Source organism: Panthera pardus, unplaced genomic scaffold (assembly GCF_024362965.1).
Source record: "Panthera pardus isolate Hobbes unplaced genomic scaffold, ASM2436296v1 HiC_scaffold_22, whole genome shotgun sequence".
NCBI lineage: Eukaryota > Metazoa > Chordata > Mammalia > Carnivora > Felidae > Panthera > Panthera pardus.
The window spans coordinates 59,795,059-59,815,241 of NW_026526788.1; the positions used below are offsets into that span (position 1 = coordinate 59,795,059).

At 46.0% G+C, this 20,183-nt stretch overlaps 2 protein-coding genes across 2 annotated transcripts in view; one reads left to right on the plus strand and one right to left on the minus strand.

Moving 5' to 3' along the window:
• ARMH3 (armadillo like helical domain containing 3) overlaps positions 1–12,048 on the minus strand; it is a 174,105-nt gene extending 162,057 nt beyond the window's left edge. The window contains exon 1 of the mRNA XM_019459228.2: positions 11,915–12,048. The gene's annotated coding sequence lies outside the window, so the exon portion shown is untranslated. The remainder of the gene's footprint in view (positions 1–11,914) is intronic.
• A 3,389-nt stretch (positions 12,049–15,437) lies between these two features.
• Positions 15,438–18,174, plus strand: HPS6 (HPS6 biogenesis of lysosomal organelles complex 2 subunit 3). Its single transcript, XM_019459229.2, has one exon. It carries the CDS (start codon positions 15,627–15,629, stop codon positions 18,033–18,035), a length of 2,409 nt encoding a protein of 802 aa, XP_019314774.2. The 5' UTR covers positions 15,438–15,626; the 3' UTR covers positions 18,036–18,174.
• Positions 18,175–20,183: the final 2,009 nt, after the last annotated feature.

The following is a 20,183-nucleotide window of genomic DNA, read 5'->3' on the forward strand; positions in this document are numbered from 1 at the left end:
TATGGTCCAGAGAAAACTGAAGGAAAAAAAACTAACAACAACAACCAAAAAAGAGAGAGAGAGAAGATTCTTTGGGGCAATTTATACTATATTGATCATGGCTTTACCTTAAAGCATGAAATACAGCCTCTGTTCAAAACATTCTTGTGTCTTTTAAATAGGTTGTCAAGAGGAAGATGTCCTTATCGGGGGAAAATAAACTGGAAATCAGCAGGATCCTATTAAAATAAATCAAACGCAATGCAATTCTAAACTTAGTAGATATAGACCTTTCATGTGTTCAGCTTCAACCAGTTGATTAGTGGGAATAGCAGGAACCACTAGTTCCTGGGTGTGAGAAGCACCTGTTTACAAACATGCCCCTCTGAGGATTTATAATTGGGTTACAGCTAATCAATGTCCACCCCAAATCTAATAAACTCACTTTCTCTATTTCAGAATCAATACTTTCTAATAAGCAAAAGGGAATAGGAGAGGAGGGAAAAACAATTCCATCCAAAGTACCAGATTTCCTAAGAAGTTAAATTCTTTTCATCACTCTTCCTCATTTGGAGCAGGGGGGAAATTCAGCCAAGAGCCTTGTCTCATTACTCTCTGTCACCATCACAGACAATTGGAATTTACCACCCAAGGTGCCTGAAATGTGACTGGAAACTGACAACAGAGTCTCCTTCTCCTGCCAGCACTTCTAACCCATGGAACATAGAAAACATTGCTTCTAGGGTTGAGGACTGAGAGAAGTGTAGAACTCTGTATTACAAAGTTTTGGGGGGGGATTTCAGAAATTAAGCCTCTGCTCTTAAATTTGAAAGTAAAATATCTGACTGGTAGGACACATCCGTAATGTGAGTTTAATTTATTTATGTCTTCTCAGGGTTTTTCTCCCCTTTGTACAAAACCCCTCCTGTTTGTAGAAAACCAGTAGCAGCTAAGGAGCAGCAAGGCATTATGGACCAACCAACCAGCAAAACTGAGACTGGAACACTAGGTTCCAACCACCTAGATGAAATGGAGCAAGTCACTGTGTTTCCCAGTTTCCTTACAAGTAAAACAAGGCCCTGGACTAGACATATCATTGAATAATTCTCTCAGCATCACTGAAATACCACAAACACATAAGAAACACCTAGGGGCACGTGGGTGGCTCAGTCGGTTAAGCATCCAACTTCAGCTCAGGTCAAGATCTCACCATTCATGGGTTCAAGCTCCACGTCAAGCTCTGTGCTAACAGCGTGGAGCCTGTCTTGGATTCTCCCTCCCTCTCCCTCTCTGCCCCTCCCTGACTCGCATTTTTTCTCTCTCTCAAAATAAATAAACTTAAAAAAAAAAATCTAAATGTGGTTAAGACACTAATTTAGGCACTATGGGGTTACAAAAATGAAACTACAGAGCTGATCCTCTAGGATCTTTCAATCGATTGGCAGAGACAGACACATCAGACACATGATAACCCCACAGCACTAGGCGAATCATGCGAAATAGAGTAAAAGTACAAAGAAAATGCTATGGCATCATGAGGAAGGAAAAAAAGCATTCTGCGACTACACTATGACCTCTGTTGATCCGGGCTTTTAAATCCTTCTGGCGAAGCAGTAAATACAGCAAAGCCACTGTAATCCCACAGAAATGCCATCTTAGGCTTTAACACGGTTTCTCAGAAATAAGAGATAATAGGCAAAATATAAAAAAGAATAAGGCAACATATCAATCCTAATTTCACTTACCATCAAACTTAGGAATGGTTTCGAATCCCCCAACCCAACAGTAAATGGTATATCAATGAAGTCTTTTATCACTAAACCTCAGGGACTGCCAATCCCATGACCCACAGAACAACTTCTCTCTGAAAGACTCAAGTCATACAACTTTTTAAGAATTCTATCTTAAGGCAATCCAGCCACGACTGTCTTAAATGCACATCATTTCAAATCCCTTCAGGGTAAAACAACCAAATATCAAGATTTTAAAACCTAAAGCCAAACTCTGCCAATGCCTAATACACAAGAAATGCTAGTTACACTAAGCAAGTTAGTTATTCACTGACTTTACTGTCTTCTTGAGGACAATACATGCCAACTCTAGTAGCAGAAAATTAATTTAAAAGAAATTCACTCTAATTTCCAGAGAGTTTCCAGAGTTAATCTATCAAAAGTCTTGGTATTGTATCTACACGAGATGACAGAGGCTAATGAAACCCGAGGTAATCAATTCACGATATATGTAAATAAAACCACAGGGGTGCCTGGGTGGCTCAGTCGGTTGAGGGTTGAGCGTCTGACTTCAGCTCAGGTCATGATCTCACAGTTCATGAGTTCGAGCCCCGTGTTGGGCTCTATACTGACAGCTCGGAGCCCGGAGCCTGCTTTGGATTCTGTGTCTCCCTCTCTCTCTCGGCTCCTCCCCTGTTCACATTCCGTCTCTCTTTCAAAAATAAATAAAGATTAAAAAAAAAATTTTTTTTTTTTAAACCATCATGCTGTTACGCCTTTTATACTGATGTATGTCAGTTATTTTTCAATAAAACTGGCAAAACAGCTTGGGGCGCCTGGGTGGCTCAGTCGGTTGAGGCATGGGCATCCGACTTCGGCTTGGTCATAATCTTGCAGTTGGTGAGTTCGAGCCCCACGTCGGGCTCTGTGCTGACAGCTCGGAGCCTGGAGCCTGCTTCAGATTCTGTGTCTCCCTCTTTCTCTGCCTGAGAGAAAGGCACTCTACCCCACTCCCGTTCTGTCACACTCTCTCTCTCTCAAAAATAAACATTAAAAAAAAGTTAAAAAAAATACTAAATAACAGCAAAACGTCTTGAGTTTTAGCCCCAATTCTTATACACTCATTCTGTAAACTTTAATTTCCTTTCCTTCCCTGGGCTTCAATTTGCCAATCTGTAAAAAGCAGCACTGGCAAGTATGTTCAGAAAAGGGAACCTCTGTACAGTGTTGGGAATGTAAATCAGCGCAGCCACTACAGAAAACAGTATAGAGGTTCCTCAAAATATTAAAAATAAAACTTTATGATCCAGCAATCGCACTTCTGTGTATATATCCAAAGGAAATGAAATCACTGTCTCATTAAAGAGATACCGGCATCCCCATGTTCACCGCAGCATTATTCACAATAGTCAAGCTATGGAAACAACCTAAGAGTCTTATCAATAAATGAATGGATAAAGAAAATGTGATACACACATAAAATGGAATATCATTCAGCTACAAAAAAGAAGGAAATTCTGCCATTTGCAACAACATGAATATGCCTATGTGAGATGATAGATGAATGGTGTGTTTTTTTAATTTTAATGTTTATTTACTTTTGAGAGAGAGAGAGAGCAGCAGCAGCAGCAGCAGAGGGGCAGAGAGAGATGGAGACACAGAAACTGAAGCAGGCTCCAGGCTCTGTGCTCGCAGCACAGAGCCCAACGCAGAGCTAGAACTCACGAGCCATGAAATCATAACCTGAGCTGAAGTCAGACGCTCAACTGACTGGGCCACCCAGGTGCCTCATGCATGAATGTTTTAATTAACCTTATCATGGCAATCATTTCACAATGTATATGTGTATCCAATCATCACATTGTGCACTTTAAAATTATATATCGATGTTATATATTAATTATAATCTCAATAATATATCAATTATATCTCAATTCAATAAACCCGGGGGCCGGGGGGAGGCCATGGAACGGTTCTCTATAGGCTTCCAAATTTAATGGACTGGGGTTCTAGGTTCATACTGGTAATGGACTGTTAGCAAGTATCACCCTCTCTTCACTGGTGAGTGAAGCTCCAAAACACCACCTATAGGTAGATGCTGAGGTAAACATCCTAAAACATTTCAACCAGTACATAAGAAAAGAAAAAGGAGAGAGAAAAGGAAAAAGGAAAGGAGAAAAAAAAAAAAATGAATAAAAACCAATGTGCCCATCTTCTAGAAAGAAAAAACATATGCACAGATCAGGCATTCATTCATTCTACAAATATCTATTGAGCACCTTTTTGGTACCAAGCACTAGGGATACAGAAGTGAACATGACAGACAAGATTTCTGCTTTCAGAGTTTTCATTCTAGAGTGGGGAAAAGATAACAAACAAGTGATAAGTACCTTGAAGACAAACTATATAGGGGGGCTACATTAGACTGAGAGATTAAAGGCCTCTATGACAAGTAATATGTGGGCTGGAACCAAAATAACAGGAAGGAAACAGCCACATGAAAGTCTTGGCAAAAGTGTTAAGAGGGAAAGGCATAGAGGGAATGGCAAATGCAAAGTCTCCAAGATTTGAACATACTTGGCGTGTTCGAGGAACAGAAGAGCCAAAATGCCTAGATTATAATAAACATTCCTTTTTTGAAATGTTGAAAGGTTTCTGAAGTGGGTATTTTGTGTTTTTGTGAGTTTTTTCCATACATAAAAAAGAATTCAAATGTCCATCAGCAGAATGGGAAGATTATAATTTATTCGTAGAACAGGGTACTACCCAGAAATTTAAAAGAACAAATTACTGAAAAAATATTGATCGCTTTCACAGATGTTGAATAAAAACCTCTGAAAGAAAAGAGTACAAGCAAATGATTCTATTTATATGAAGTTCAAAGACAGCAAAATTAATCCATGGTGACAGAGGTCAGAACAGTGGTTACCTCTGGTGGGGTAATGAATGGGAGGAAGTGGCACAAGGAAGCATACTCAGGTGCTGAAAATGTGCTCTATCTTGATCAGAGTGGAGGTCACACAAAGAAAAGAAAGAAAATCATCAAGTTGTACACTTTCCATTACGTAAGCTATTCCTTGAACTAAAAAAAAAAAAAAAAAAAAAAAAAAGTCTGGGGGCCCCCAACTCTTGACTTTAGTTCAGGTCATGATCTCACAATTGTGGGATGGAGCCCCACATTAGGCTCTGCACTGACAGCACAGAGCCTGCTTGGAATTCTCTCTCTCTCTCTCTCTCTCTCTCTCTCTCTCTCTCTCTGCTCCTCCCCCACGTACTTGCTCTCTCTCTCTCTCTTTCAAAATAAATTTTAAAAAAACTTTAAAAAATAAATATTTTTAAAAAATAGACATAAATAATTTTTTAAAAAGTCTGTGCAATCATACGTATATGAAAATTAACAGCACCCATGCAAAACACTAGAACTAGCAGGGACCCCAACTTGCACACTCAGGACACTAATCAAAAATAACAACGAAAACATTAACATTTGCTTAACATTTACTATGCACCAGGCACTGTTATAAGCACTTTGTATACATTAATTGGTTTTATCCTCACAGACCTATGATCCTGGAACTTTACCATAAGAAAACTAAAGCATAAAGGGGTTACGAAAACAAACAAACAAACAAAATAACAAAAAAAACTTGCCAGTGTGAGAGTAGGGACTCAAACTCAGCCACATGTTAGAATCCCTGCTCTTAAACACTATGCTACCCTGTCTCTCAAAAGGCAGAAGAGTGGGCAGAAGTGGTGTAACCTATATATAAACAAAGCTGAGGATCTGCAGAGAAACTGAGATGAGGTTCCAGGCCAGTTCTCCATGAACAAACTTTAGGACGTCCAGATATCTTGAGTTTCAACACTCTAGTTTGCCAATGGGTAGAAGTGCCACCGTAAGTAGTAAAAGATACATATGCATGTGTCTGACACATGCATATATATATAAATATTGTATATAAATATTGATAATGGTAAAGTGAAAAAGACATACAAATGAATGGAATGGTAGAAAAACTTGGAAGAAAACACTGGAAAGGAATCTGTCTAGTAAAGTTGATAGATGTATCCAATATGGTAATAGAAAAAAAAAAAACAGCTGAAACTCACTAATACCCACAAAAAGATTTAATTGATAATAACTTTTTTTTTAATTTTTTTTTTAACGTTTATTTATTTTTGAGACAGAGAGAGACAGAGCATGAACGGGGGAGGGTCAGAGAGAGGGAGACACAGAATCTGAAACAGGCTCCAGGCTCTGAGCTGTCAGCACAGAGCCCGACGCGGGGCTCGAACTCACGAACCGCGAGATCATGACCTGAGCCTAAGTCGGCCGCTTAACCGACTGAGCCACCCAGGCGCCCAGATAATAACTTTTTTAATGTTTATTTTTGAGAGAGAGAAAGAGAGAGCACAAGCGGGAAAGGGGCAGAGAGAGAGAGAGAGGGAGGCACACAATTGGTAGCAGGCTCCAGGCTCTGAGCTGTCAACACAGAGCTCAATTCGGGGCTCAAACTCACAAGCTGCAAGATCATGACCTGAGCTGAAGTTGGGACACGTAACTGAATGAGCCACCCAGGCGCCCTGATAAAATTTTAATTGAGCTTAGTCAGTGCTCTTAAGGATAATTCTCCACCAAAATTTGATAATGAACGGAAAGATACAGTAAGGTAAGACAGAAAGATGAAATGCAGAGCAAGTCAAGTATAAATCTATACAGCTCTCAGCTTAGGAACGATTATACTTTGCTACCACTGAGCTGTGATCACTTGTTTCAGAACCTCCTGAGGTGCCTCCTGAAAATGTAGATCCCTAAGCTCCCTTTTCCCACTACTGAAACAGACTTTTCAAGATAAGGACCAGGGGTCTAGATTTTTTTTTTTTTTTTTTTTTTTAGTACAGTTGACACTAGGGGTCTACATTTTTAATAATGACCCCAGGTCAGTGGTTCTCAACTGTGGCAATTTTGCCTTCCAGGGGAAATTAATGACTGGAAACATTTTTTGTCTGTCACAACTGGGAAAGGAGATACTACTATCATCTACTAGGTAGGGGAAAGCTAACATTCTACAACGCACTGGACGGTCCCCACAACAAAGAATTATCTGGCTCAATATGTGAAAGTTAACGAGGCTGAAAAACTTTATCCCAAGTAATTCTGATACTCACTAAAGTTTGAGAAGTACTCATCAAAGCATTGAAACTCATCAAATGCTTTGAAAGGAACATCTAAACAGAGGACCATTCTGAGAGGATGAATAAAACTTGTCACCTCTAGAAAAGGCCCTGGAGCAGCCCTCACCTACTCCCAGCTCATTCTCCCCACGCTAACTCACCAATGGCATCCCCTCCCTTAGGACCTCAGCCCCAGTTTGTCCATCTGTGATAGACCACTACAAGACACACTGACTACAGTAATCTAAAATGCTTCAAGTGAAGGAGATAAAAATCCTGTCTCCCTAGAAGCTGTGGCTAGCTGAGTCAAATATTATCATTGTCTGATCACTGGCCATTCACTCAATACACAAGAAGCAGTATGTTTATAAAACCAGAAATATAGTCTCCTGCCCTGGCTCTCCTAAAAGTCCACAATTTCTCCAGAAGCATGGGTACACACGTGTGTGTATGCGTATGTATATGTGTGTGTGTCTAATCCTTAGGCAGAAGTTATCTGCTCCCTAAATTCTTCCGAAAGGCATACCACACTCCTTGAAGGTAAATACTAGCACTATAAACATTTAAGAAAACGTAGAGTATTTCTACTTCCACACTCCAACCCTTACCTTCTCAAACCAGTTCCTAACATGCCTCTTTCTTTCCGAAGGACCGAGGATTTAGTTCACTTGCTGGATTCACATCCTACTGTTCCACGTGGTTCCTCGCCACAGCTTCTCTCATAGCATGGGACACTGGTTCCCCCAATTCCACCCCACAGACTGTCTCTGAAGCATATAATGCCTTTCCATTTTAACGGGTTTCTAGTGCTAGTCACTCCAAGTCTCTCTTATCTCCAAAATAAAAACAGAGTGAGGTCTGCACTCATGAAGCCACCTCTTTGAATTTCTTCATGGAGAGCTAAAGGATAGGCCACCATCCCCTCAGGCTATCACTTTGCTTTTATGAAGTCCTGGGGAGGGAACTCATCACTCATTCCTCCAAATCTTTCACAGCACAGCCTTCCAATCAAGGTGACATATGATAAATAACACTACTGAATACTGACTATATAGTTGGCACTGTTCTAAGTGCTTTAAATATACTTTATTTAATCCTTTAAAGTAGATAGGTACTATTGTAGTAGGTACTTAATTACCATAATTTTACAATGAAGATTTCACTTGCCAAAGTAAAACAGCTATAGAAAGTGGTAAAGACACTAAATCCTTCTCTGGTAGTCCTTTGTCCTAGCAGACTATCCCAGTAGCGCAAAAAATCAGGTGTTGACTAACGGAATACTCAAAATCCAGATTCAGTTAAAGTTCTGCGGAAACTCCAAACTGATATCCGTAATATCAACGTTCCCACCTTATCCAAGAAAAGCCAGTCAAGTCAGGACATTGTCTGACAAGCATCATCCCCACTTTCTACTAGGAAAGAACCAGCCTGATCCAGTAGGTACATGAGCCACTATGGGGCAGCATTCACATCTTGCATGTGGTCTACAGGGCTCACCTCAGAATGGGTGTTCAGCTTACACTTGAAAGTAGAAACAGGGGCGCCCGGGTGGCTCGGTCAGTTAAGCGACCGACTTCGGCTCAGGTCATGATCTCACCGTTGGTGAGTTCAATCCCCGCACTGGGCTCGATGCTGACAGTTCGGAGCCTGAAGCCTACTTCAGATTGTGTCTCCCTCTCTCCTGCCCCTCCCCTGCTCATGCGTGCTCTCTCGAGCGCGCGTGCTCTCTCTCTCTCTCTCAAAAATAAATACATACATACATACATACATACATAAAGGGGTGGGGGCGCCTGGGTGGCTCAGTCAGTTGAGCATCTGACTTCGGCTCAGGTCATGATCTTGCAGTTTGGGAGTTCGAGACCCACATCGGGCTCTGTGCTGACGGCTCAGAGCCTGGAGCCTGCTTCAGATTCCGTGTTTCCCTCTTTCTCTGCCCCTCACCCACTTACGCCCTGTCTCTCCCTCAAAAATAAGTGAACATTTAAAAAAACGTTTAAAAGAAAAGAAAAGGAAAGTAGAAGTAATTCAGGGACTTTCCTAAGACTAAGCAGCAAATGGCAAAAACAGGAATTTCCCAATCCTTACTCTACGTATCAGCCACTGTCTGCATCCACTAGAGGTGAAGTAGCTTCACAGGAGAGATTCAGTCTGGTCCCAAATGAATTTACTGAGTCTGCCTACTTGCACAAACTAATAATACAGATGAAGAGGTTTAAATAAACATGGCTACCTCAGGTTCCCTTTCAAATTATTTTATACAAGAAGGAACACGCTCGCACCTTCATAAGGAGGACCCAACTCCAAACTGACAGGCTTTCGGGAGACTTTGACTGAAAATCACATTTTTCTGACATCTCCCAGAATGAGAATTCATTGTAAGAACCTCTTCTCGATGAGCTGGAGCCTCCTGTAAATTAATACTGTCCATCTCCTGTTCAAGCCCTGAACCTCCTCGAGCAGCACGTCACTCCTATCTTCTTCATTTCCTTTCCTGTTCAACCATACAAGCCTCATGAATACCACCTAAGTATAAAACGAAAATTCTAAGACAGACTCTCATAAGCTCCTTAAAACCCAACAGGTAACTGCAACCTTACTAAGTAAATGGATTTCTTGCTGGCTTAATAACTAACATTTATCAAGACCTTATAATGGCACAGGTAAAGTATGAGACAAAAAGGGGACCCAAAATTACTAAGTTATGGTACCTGCCTTGAGATGCTCACTGCTGAATGGAAGAAGTGCAGATTCCAATTCTTCCTTATCAACAAACAAAATAGACATCATTTTCCCCAGGATTTTTTCATATATGGCCTCACCTACAGAGAGCTATGGCCAAGATACTAAGCTCGCCAGGCCTCCTTACTTCCAGCTGTCTCCTAACACTTCTGTGTGCACACCCCACAAACAACTTGATCTCAACAAACCAGATATCCCCCCCATACCTGTTTCCATAGTCACCCCAACCCTTAAAAATTTGCTCTACTTTTTCTAATCCACATCCTGGTCAGTGAAATGCCCATTCACGCAATCTCTCAAATTACAAACCTTAGCCTACTCTCTCCCTAGTCACTAAGTTATGGTGCGTACCTCAGAAATATTTGTAAAATCCATACCTCTCCTCTTCGTTCCCAATGCCACACTTTATTCAGACTCTAGGTAACTAGTTCACTGACACATTTCTCATTACTTGAATTCATACATCTGTCACTCCCGAACATAAATAACTCCAATGGCTCCCTACTCTCCTTTCAGTCTTCCCTCATGGCAAGTTCCCCACCAAACATCCTGCTTAGGACAAATTTCTAATACTTAAACATCATGTTATTTCTTGTCGTCACACTTTCACCATGCCTTTGTGCATGCTGTGCTCTTGAACTGGAACACCTTATTTGTACAAGCTCCTACTCATCCTTCAAAACCCAACTAAAGTAACTCCTCCTTGCAAAAATATCCTTGACTCTCCCACACAATGGCAATATTCCCTTCACACTGTATAAATTTCTTTATATGGATATGTAACAGTGCACTATAATTTTCATATGAATGTTTCTCTGATGTCCTTGAGAAAAGATACTCCTATTTCTAACCACAGGGCCAGTTACATAGTATCTACTCAATAGATGTGTGTTGAATAAACAGTTCACCTTCATATATCCTGGACCAATTTGTGATTGGCTGTTTTCCCCAAGTTTTATGATTTCTGAACTTGACTCTATGTGAGATTCCAACTGTCACAACTGCTTTGAGTTTTCAAGGGTTTTTTAAAATTCTATTACACAAACGTTGAACGAATGAGTGAATTATAATGCCTAAACATCCAATGAAATAGTCTTGGGGCACCTGGGTGGCTCAGATAGTTAAGGGTCAGACTCTTGATTTCAGCTCAGGTCTCAATCTCAGGGTCCTGAGTTCAAGCCCCAGCTTTGGCTCTGAGCTGGGCCTGGAGCCTACTTTAAAAAAAAAAAGTCATAAACGCTTCCCAATTGACTAAGAAGAGTGGGAATCCCCCCTTTACAATCCTAACAAGAAGGACCCACCTTTCCCTAGACTGATAGACTTGATATCCCAAAAACTTTCCCCTAGGAAAGTACTGTGCACACAAATCCAGCTGAAGACACACCCAAAATAATTCCATTAACTTGTGCTTAAGACAGGAACACAAACCATACTTGTCCTGGTTTACAAAGTCACTGGGAACTCAGAAGAGCAAAGAAACCGTCCTCACTAAGCTCAAAACTTTTTCTGGAGAGAAAGAAAAGGGGAAGGTCTGATGATCCAGAAACATTTTTCAGTCTGGCCCAAGTTCGCACTTCCCCAGTCTCCAAAGGCAGCATTCCCTGGCTTCTGATAGCTCTCCTTCCTCAGAGAACCTGCTTCTTTTCCTCTATTTCTTCCCCACGCCTGCCTGGGAACAGGTTCATCTCCCAGGCATGCACCAAGTAACCCTGAGAAAACACGGTCGCTTCATTGATTCTGGGTGTAAGGTGGACTGCAGCCCGTCAGAGACTGAAAAAAGGGGCAGGATGAGGGGCCTTCCAGGACAACCGGGCCTGCCTCTAACCCTTCTCAGAGGTCCTGTCCAAAGGCCCTCATCCCAGGGCCAGGCTGGGCTGGGCAGAAGGCCTCCCTCGAATGGGGACAAGCTGAGTGGGAGAGGCTCTGGAGGCAGCTTGAGGCGGCAGGATCAGCCCCACGCTCGGGTCAAAGGTCAGCATCTCGGCACCTAGGAGGACCCAGCAGGGAGTGGGAGGGCCGTGACCGGCACCGGAAGGTCCGAGGGACCAGCCGCTGGAGGAGCGAGCCGCTTCCAGCCCCCTCCGCAGCCCGGGCCCAGCCTCCTAGCCGCACGCAAACTCGGCCCGCCTCAGCAGCTGCCCTCCCCCTCCCACCCGCCCCTCGCCACTACCTTCGTCCCCAAGGCGAGCGCAGGCCCCGCCCCCAGAGCCGCCTCGGGGCCAAGGCCTAGTCCGACAGGAGCTGCAGGGGTTGGTCAGGTTCGGGAACCGGCCCGGGCCGGCGCCGCTTACCGAGCCCCGGGCTCCTCCTCCACCACCCGCGCCGCTCCCGGACCCGCTCGCTCCCGACGCCACCGACGCCGCTGTTACTCTCGGCTCACGGACGCGCTCCCGACCTCCCCCGACCCTTCCCCCGGCCCACGGTGCCCCGCCGGGTCCTAAAGCCCGCTGTGTGATAGGTACGTCCACGTCCGTTTCCTGAGCCTGGCTCAGACCATGGTTCCCAGCAATCATCACAAAGACTACAACTCCCGAAATGCACCGCGAGAAATAAATTAGCCAAAGAAACATCTATTGAGAGTCTACTGGATACAAGCTGCAATAGCAGATTTTCAAATATGGGAGAAATATACATACACACTTTTTAAATACAGCGGACTCTGAACTCGGCAACTCCATTTATAGGAATAAAGATATATGTTCCAAGATGTTTATGGCAAGTTTGTAAATGAAAAATTGGAAACAAATCCATTCAACAAACAGTATTGTGTGCCTAGTGTGTTCAAAGTAACATGTGTTAACTGGGCAAGTAACTCCTCTGAGTCTCAATTTTCTCTGTACAAAATGGAAAATTTAAAAAAAGATAGGCTGCTGGGGCACCTGGGTGACTCAGTGGGTTAAGCATCTGACTCTTCCTTTCAGCTCAGGTCATGATCTCGAGGTTCCCAGGATCAAGCCTTGCTTTGGGCTGCCTGCTGATAACACAGAACCTGCTTGGGATTCTCTCTCTCTCTCCCTCTTCCTCTGCCCCTCTCCTGCTTGTGCTCTCTCAAAAATAAGCATTTTAAATAAATAAATAAATAAATAAATAAATAAATAAATAAATAATCAGACAGTGAGTTATCAAGGGCAGGCTTAGGAAGGCTCAAGTTGTAAATGCCCTGAAAATTCAGAGAAGGGAAAATTCCATGTCAATCTCTGGAGGCTTCGTGGGGGAAGGTGAAGATGGGGCCAAGTCTTAGAGGAGAGGGTATAAAGGTGAAGCAACATAACACACTGTCCATGCCTATGTCAAGGAAGTTAATTAAAAACAGATTCAGACAAGGGTTAAGTTTAGAAGGCCATAGACTGAGTAGGTAAGAGCACAACCTCTGGAATACTGTGAGAATGAATCCTAAAACTGCTACCTATTTGCTGTATGTCTTTGGACAATTACTTGAGCTCTTTAAACCTTAGTTACAGGGTGCCTGGCTGGCTCAGTCAGAAGAGCATGAGACTCCTGATCTTGGGTGGTGAGTTCAAACCCTACATTGAGTGTAGCAATTACTAAAAATAAATATACTTAAATAAATAAATAAACCTTTGTTTCCTATCTGAAAAACAGGGATAGTAAAAGGCCTATGTCATATTGTTTTGATTATCCAGCCTTGAACCCTTCCTCTCATATTCTGAGGGCCTCTTCCTTTGGGTATATTCTTGGTAGAAAACCAGACCTTGAGCAGCCAAAGTAAGTGAGTTCATATGACCTGACTTTGACCACTAGGTGCAGCCTCCAAGGTTTTGACTCTTGGCCAAAAGATGCAAAAATGAAGGGATGGTCAAAATTTATTCATAACAAGTGTACCCTGGCCAGATGATTCCTGCTGAAAAACAGTCGTGCTTCCCATTTCTCGGCCTTCAAAGAGTATCTTGCTTCCTGCTCATTTTCCAAGCCTTCTCCTCCCTTATGTTCTAATAAATTTCACTTTTCTTAAGAGGGCCTATTTCTGTAACTATTCTGTAACTCTTAGCCAAAAGTTTCCTCAGTGATATCACACACACAGACATGTGGCCACTCAAGCTTATTCATTCCTTCACCAAACATCTATTGAAGTCTTTCTCTGTGCCAGGCTCACGTCTAAAAGTGAGGATACAAAGATGAAATAAATCCTGTGACAACTAGAAATAAATGGAGGAGGAAAATTGGGGAGGAAGGTGATGTTTAGGACATGTTGAGATTGAAATGTCCATGAGACATTCAACCAGAGATATTTAGTAGACATGTGGGTACCCTTTACTGGAGCTCAGCAGACATATCTACTGTAGATAAATATTTTTGAGCCATTAACTTAGTAGTAATTGTTCAAACCATGAGAAAGGAATGGGCTAAGAAGAGGACAACAAAAATACAGAATGAGAGAGAAAAAAGAGAGAGAGAGAGATCAGGCCCATAATAGAGTTTAAATACCAACATTTATTGATGAACCAAGTACTATCTAAAAAAGAGGAAAATAACAGGAGAAAGATGCCATGGAAATCACAGGAGGGACTATCAAGGAGGTTGTCAAGCTTCTTAGAAAAGGAAATAAAAATATCCTTGAAGATCTACTTCAGATAAGTAGTGGTTTGAGGAATGAATAGAAGGAGAGAGAGTGGAGGCAGCAAATGCTAGAGGATCTTTGCAAGAAACTTGATTGAAGGGAAAAGGAGAGGAAGCCACTGTGGTAGTGGTAGTGGGGAGATGAGGATGAAAGAGTGAGTTCTAAGACAGGACAGACTGGAGAGTGTTTCTATGCTGAGACCAAGAGGACAGAATGAGGCTGATGCAAATTCTCACTGAAGTTGTTGGGGGAAGGAGGGAGAAGCAGACTCATGAGGAGGGACTGGACTTGGAGGGAGGGGGAATACCACATCATCTGAGAAGGCAGTCAGGGGTGGAAAGGACCCCTGCATATCAATGTGTAGGTGTTGCTAGAGAAATTACATACACTTGGTGCCTCTAAAGTATGTTTTGGGGCGTCTGGGTGGCTCGGTCAATTAAGCGTTCAACTTCAGCTCAGGTCATGATCTCATGACCTGGTTTGTGAGGTGGAGCCCCGCCTACGACTCTGTGCTGACAGCTCAGAGCCTGGAGCCTGCTTGGGATTCTGTGTCTCCCTCTCTCTCTGCCCCTCCCCTGCTCATGCTCGGTCTCTCTCTCAAAATTAAACATTAAAAAAAAATTTTTAAGTATACTTTAATTTTGATTTTTAGCAAATTCTTAGTTTGGGTGATAAATTGTTGATATAGTAAAGAGGTATGGTGCAAGGACTCAGGATTCAGATTGCTTGTGGTTGAAATCCCATTTTCCGTATCTGTGCTAGGGGCTTGTTGCTGGGTGGGGGTTGGGGGGGGAGTTACACAGCAAGTGCCATAGAAATATTAAACTGTTATTATTTTCCACTAGATTGTCAATTCCGTGAGGTTGGAGTTTTGTTTGGTTCAAGGCTATCTAGTCAGCTGGGCACTTAGTAGGTGCTCAATAAAAATTTCATGACTAACTGAATTAAGGAGTTGGGGTGAGAGAGAGGCTTGGGGGAGAAGAAAAGCCTTGGGAGTATGACATGTTCACTTCAGGGCTCAGACTGGGAGATTCCTGAGTAAGGCTCTTGGCTTCTTGGGGCCTGGGGCATTGGGCCTACATCCCGACTCAACGAGCTTGCGTAGGGCTGACAAGGACGGACGCACTGAGACCCTTGGGTGCTCGGGAGCCTCATTTCCCACCCCCCCGCCCCCCTCCCGCGAGACTCCCGTGGCTCCTCCCCTGGCGGGCGGGGTCGCGCCGCCGGGGCGTGAACGGGGCGGAGCCATGAGTTAGCCTGGTGGGGCGGTGTGGAGCCGCCTCTCAGGCCTGGCGTCGGCCCACCTCATCGACGGGGGACGGAAGTCTCAGCCCGGCTCAGTCTCCCCCGGGAACCCGGACCGAGCGCCGAGCCTCGCCCCACGGGGCGGCCAGGCCCGGGCGTGCTCCGGCACCGGCGGCACCATGAAGCGTATGGGGACTCTGCGCCAGCTTTCGGATCTCAGCCACTTCAGCGGCGCGGCCCGGCTCCGGGAGTTGCTGGCCGCGGACCCAGCCGTAAAAGTCCGCTGCAGCCCAGACGGCCGCCACCTGCTGCTCCTCCGATCCCCGGGGGCGCCGTGCCCACAGCTGCTGGTGGCGGTGCGTGGCTCCGACGCGGAGCTGGAGCGTGCCTGGCCCGCTGGCCACCCCTCACCGCTAGACGCCTTCTTCCTGCCGTGGCCGGCGCGACCGGCGCTGGTCCTGGTGTGGGAGAGTGGCCTAGCCGAGGTGTGGGGCGCCGGGGTGGGGCCTGGCTGGCGGCTGCTGAGGAGTACCGAGCTGTGTCCAGCCGGTGGAGCCTGTGTGGTGGCCGTGGCGGTGCTCCGAGGCCGCCTGGTGTGGTGCGAGGAGCGTCAGGCTGGCGCGGAGGGCCAGCTGGGACTGCCTGCTGCTTTCAGCCATTGCGTGTGCTTCCGAACCCTGGAGCCCAACGGAGAGGGCGGCACCAACCTGGGCCGCACACATGTCTTGCTGCACCACTGCCCCTCTTTTGGGCTGCTGGCCTCCCGCAAGGACCTCTTCCTGGTGCCCACTGCCACCACCTGGCCTGGTGTGGGTCATGTTCTGCTCACTTGGAGCCCAGGCAAGGGCAAGGTGATGGTGGTTGCCCCATGTCTTGGCCTCTCCCACTGTAAGAGCCTGAATCCCGTACGAGGGGACACATGGGACTTCCGGACACTGCTCCGAGGCCTTCCTGGGCTGCTGTCCCCCATGAAGCCATTGACTGTACATACCTGGGCCCCAACTCCCCAGGGCCTGCTATTGCTTGACTTCAGGGGCACTGTGAGCCTGGTGCAGACCCATGGTGGTACCCGGACTGTAGGCACGCTGCAGGAGGCACCTGTAGGCCTGGCAGGGTCTGCAGCACTGGGAACATTTCATGGTACTCTGGCCTGTGTGCTGGGCTCCACGTTGGAACTGCTGGACATGGGCAGCGGGCAGCTGCTGGAGAGAAAGGTCCTAAGTACAGACCGAGTACATTTATTGGCACCCCCAGCCCCTGGCATGGAGGATGAGGAAGAGTTGGAGACCCGAGGGGGTCTTCGTTTGCTTTCAGCCTTGGGTTTGTTTCGAGTAGGCTGGGAAGCCCCACAGGGCCTTGAAGTGCCTTCAGCTGAAGACCTGGTGTTTGAGGAGGCCTGCGAGTACTACCAGCGGCGGAGTCTACGGGGTGCCCAGCTTACCCCAGAGGAACTGAAACACAACAGCACATTCCGGGCGCCTCAGGCCCTGGCCTCCATTCTCCAGGGACATGTGTCCCCATCTACACTAGTGACCACACTGAGGGCTGAGCTTCGAGATTACCGGGCCTTAGATCAGCTCAAAGCCCACCTGGTGGCTGGGGATGATGAGGAGGCTGGCTGGACTGAGCTGGCAGAGCACGAAGTGGCACGTTTGCTGAGGACCGAGTTGATGGGAGACCAGCTGGTCCAGCTCAACACTGTTTTCCAAGCCCTTCCTACAGCAGCCTGGGGTGCAGTCCTCAGGGCCCTGCAGCTCCAGCCAGATGGGAATGGCAGGCTGAGGTCCCATGCTCCCCCTGATGTGTGGAAGAAGGTACTGGGGGGTACTTCAGCTGGAAAGGAACCCCCCAATGGGATACTGCCCCTCTTTGAACTCCTGTGCCAGTGCCTCTGCCGGCTGGAGCCTCGATGGCTGCCACCCTTTGTGGAGTTGGCACAGCAGCAGGGTGGGCCGGGCTGGGGGGCAGGGGGCCCAGGGTTGCCCCTGTATCGCCGAGCCCTGGCAGTACTGGGTGAGGAGGAGACCAGGTCTGAGGCACTGGAGCTGGAGCTGCTCTTGGGCAGTGGGCGGCCCAAAGCTGTCCTCCAAGCTGTGGGCCAGCTGGTGCAAAAGGAGCAGTGGCAGCGGGCCCTGGAGGCAGGCCTGGCCCTTGGCCCCTCCAGCCCCCTGCTTCGAAGCGAGATCTTCAAACTGCTGTTGGCCGAATTTGCCCAGCACCGCCGACTTGATGCTTATCTCCCCCACCTTCGCCGCCTATGCCCACCAGACCTAACTCCAGCTGAGCTCCTGCTTCTAATACGGACACACCTCCCAGATGAGTTGGAGCCCCCCACCCCATTCCCTAAGCCTGGAACAGAGCCCCCTCTCACTGTGGGGTTGCTCAGAGCCCTGCTGGAGCAGACTGGGGCTCAAGGACGGCCCTTGGGCCCGGTTCTAAGCCTGTATGAGGACATCCTATGCGACCCGGGCACTCCACCCCCCACCCCACCTCGGGGACCCATGACTACCCTCCAGACATCAGACCACCCGGTCTTGGAGGCCTGGGCACCATCTGGACAGGGCCTCTGTGTGACTGACACAGGCTAAAAATTATTTCTAGGACACCAGTCGGGAAGGTGCCTAGGAGTTGGCAGGGACCAGGGTGGGAGTTCTGCGTGCAATAATACTCTTCTCTTCTGGAACAATTAAAAAATATATACATAATATATATATGTATTAAATATTGTCTAAGCGTCTAAGACCCTTGGAATTTCCTAAGTGATAGGAGTCTTTTGTTATTCATTAGGAGCCTTTTTAGATCACACCTGCACGTATGCTAATGAGGTAATTTAGGGTGGGGATACCCAACCTAAGGATGGGACTGGTCACCTGAAAGACCCAAGTGATGAGAGGGTTGGCACTTTCAGCCCCATCCCCAACATCCTGGGAGGGGAGTGGGGCTAGAGATTGAAATCCATAAAAATCCCGAATGAGGAAATTTGGTAAAGCACATTAAGGTGCTGGGAGGGTGACTTACTCAGAGGGGACTTGGGAGCTGCACACACACACATACTCCCACCCTGTACTGTGCCCTATGCATCTCTTCCATCTGGCTATTCCTAAGTTATATCCTTTGCGTTTTGGGGGGGGGGTTATTCTTTTTTTTTTTTTTTTTAATGTTTATTTATTTTTGAGAGGCAGAGACAGAGCATGAGTGGGGGAGGGGCAGAGACAAAGGGAGACACAGAATCCAAAGCAGGCTCCAGGCTCCGAGCTGTGAGCACAGAGCCGGACATTGGGGCTTGAACCCACGAAACGTGAGATCGTGACCTGAGCCAAAGTCAGATGCTTAACCAACTCAGCCATCCAGGCACCCCTGAGTTGTATCCTTTGTAATAAACTAGTAAACGGAACTCAGGTATTGCCCTGAGTTCTGTGAGCCATTCTAGCAAACTGTCAAACCAATTTACAGCATGGAAAGTACCAGTGACTTGCAACTGGCATTTGAAGTGGGGGCAGTCTTACGGGACTAAGCCCTTAATCTGTGGGTTCCGTGCTAACTCCAGGTAGTTAGTGTCAGAACTGAATTGACATGTAGGACACCCAATTGGAGTCCACAGAGAATTTGTTGTTGGTGTTGGAAAACACTCTAGAAATATACACACGGTTTGTATGTTTTTGAATAGCTCAGGGCTGTGGGTAATGGAGGGAGTGGTTGAATTTGAATTTGTTGGCTAAACTGGTCCCTTCCATTAATGGAAGTAATTAACATTTATGAGTACTTAATATATGCCAGGCACCCTATTGGTCTTTAAAAAGTCCCTCATTGGGGCGCCTGGGTGGCGCAGTCGGTTAAGCGTCCGACTTCAGCCAGGTCACGATCTCGCGGTCCGTGAGTTCGAGCCCCGCGTCAGGCTCTGGGCTGATGGCTCGGAGCCTGGAGCCTGTTTCCGATTCTGTGTCTCCCTCTCTCTCTGCCCCTCCCCCGTTCATGCTCTGTCTCTCTCTGTCCCAAAAATAAATTAAAAAAAAAAAAAAATTTTTTTTAAATAAAAAAAAAAAATAAATAAATAAATAAAAATAAAAAGTCCCTCATTTGGGGCATCTGGGTGGCTCAGTCAGTTGAGCATCTGACTCTTGATTTTAGTACAGGTCATAGTCTCACAATTCCTGATATCGAGCCCCAGGTCAGGCTCTGCACTGACAGCATGAAGCCTGCTTGGGATTCTCTCTCTCCCTCTCTCTGCCCCTCCCCTGCTCACTTTCTCTCTCCCTCTTTCACTCTCTCTCTCAACATAAATAAACATTTCAAAAGTCCCTCATTTAATGCTTCTAATAACCTCATCAGAAAAGTACTAATAGTAACCCCATTTTACAAGTGAAGAAATAAAGGTTTAGAAAGATTACTTGACCAAGGTCAGTCAACTAGAAAGTAGCAACTCTAAGACTTGAATCACCTCACCATACAATCCAGTAGCTGCTACCTGCTTGGGCTTGAATGCACTTCTCATTTTTGGCTCAATGCTAGCTCTCTCACCTGTTGTGAGGACGGGGATCTGCAGAACTGTGCCCTTTCTTTCCCCAAGATTTCTGAAACCAAGTAGGAACTGTGATGGGCTCTGGGCCCATGCCTGTCTCTCCCAGGATTCCTGGAGCAGCCCCTGGTTGGGAGGAAGATTTGCCACAGACAACAGAGTTACCTGCAGAGCCCTTTGGCCTAGTAACAAGAGGCATTGAAGTGGGGTTGCTTGGAGG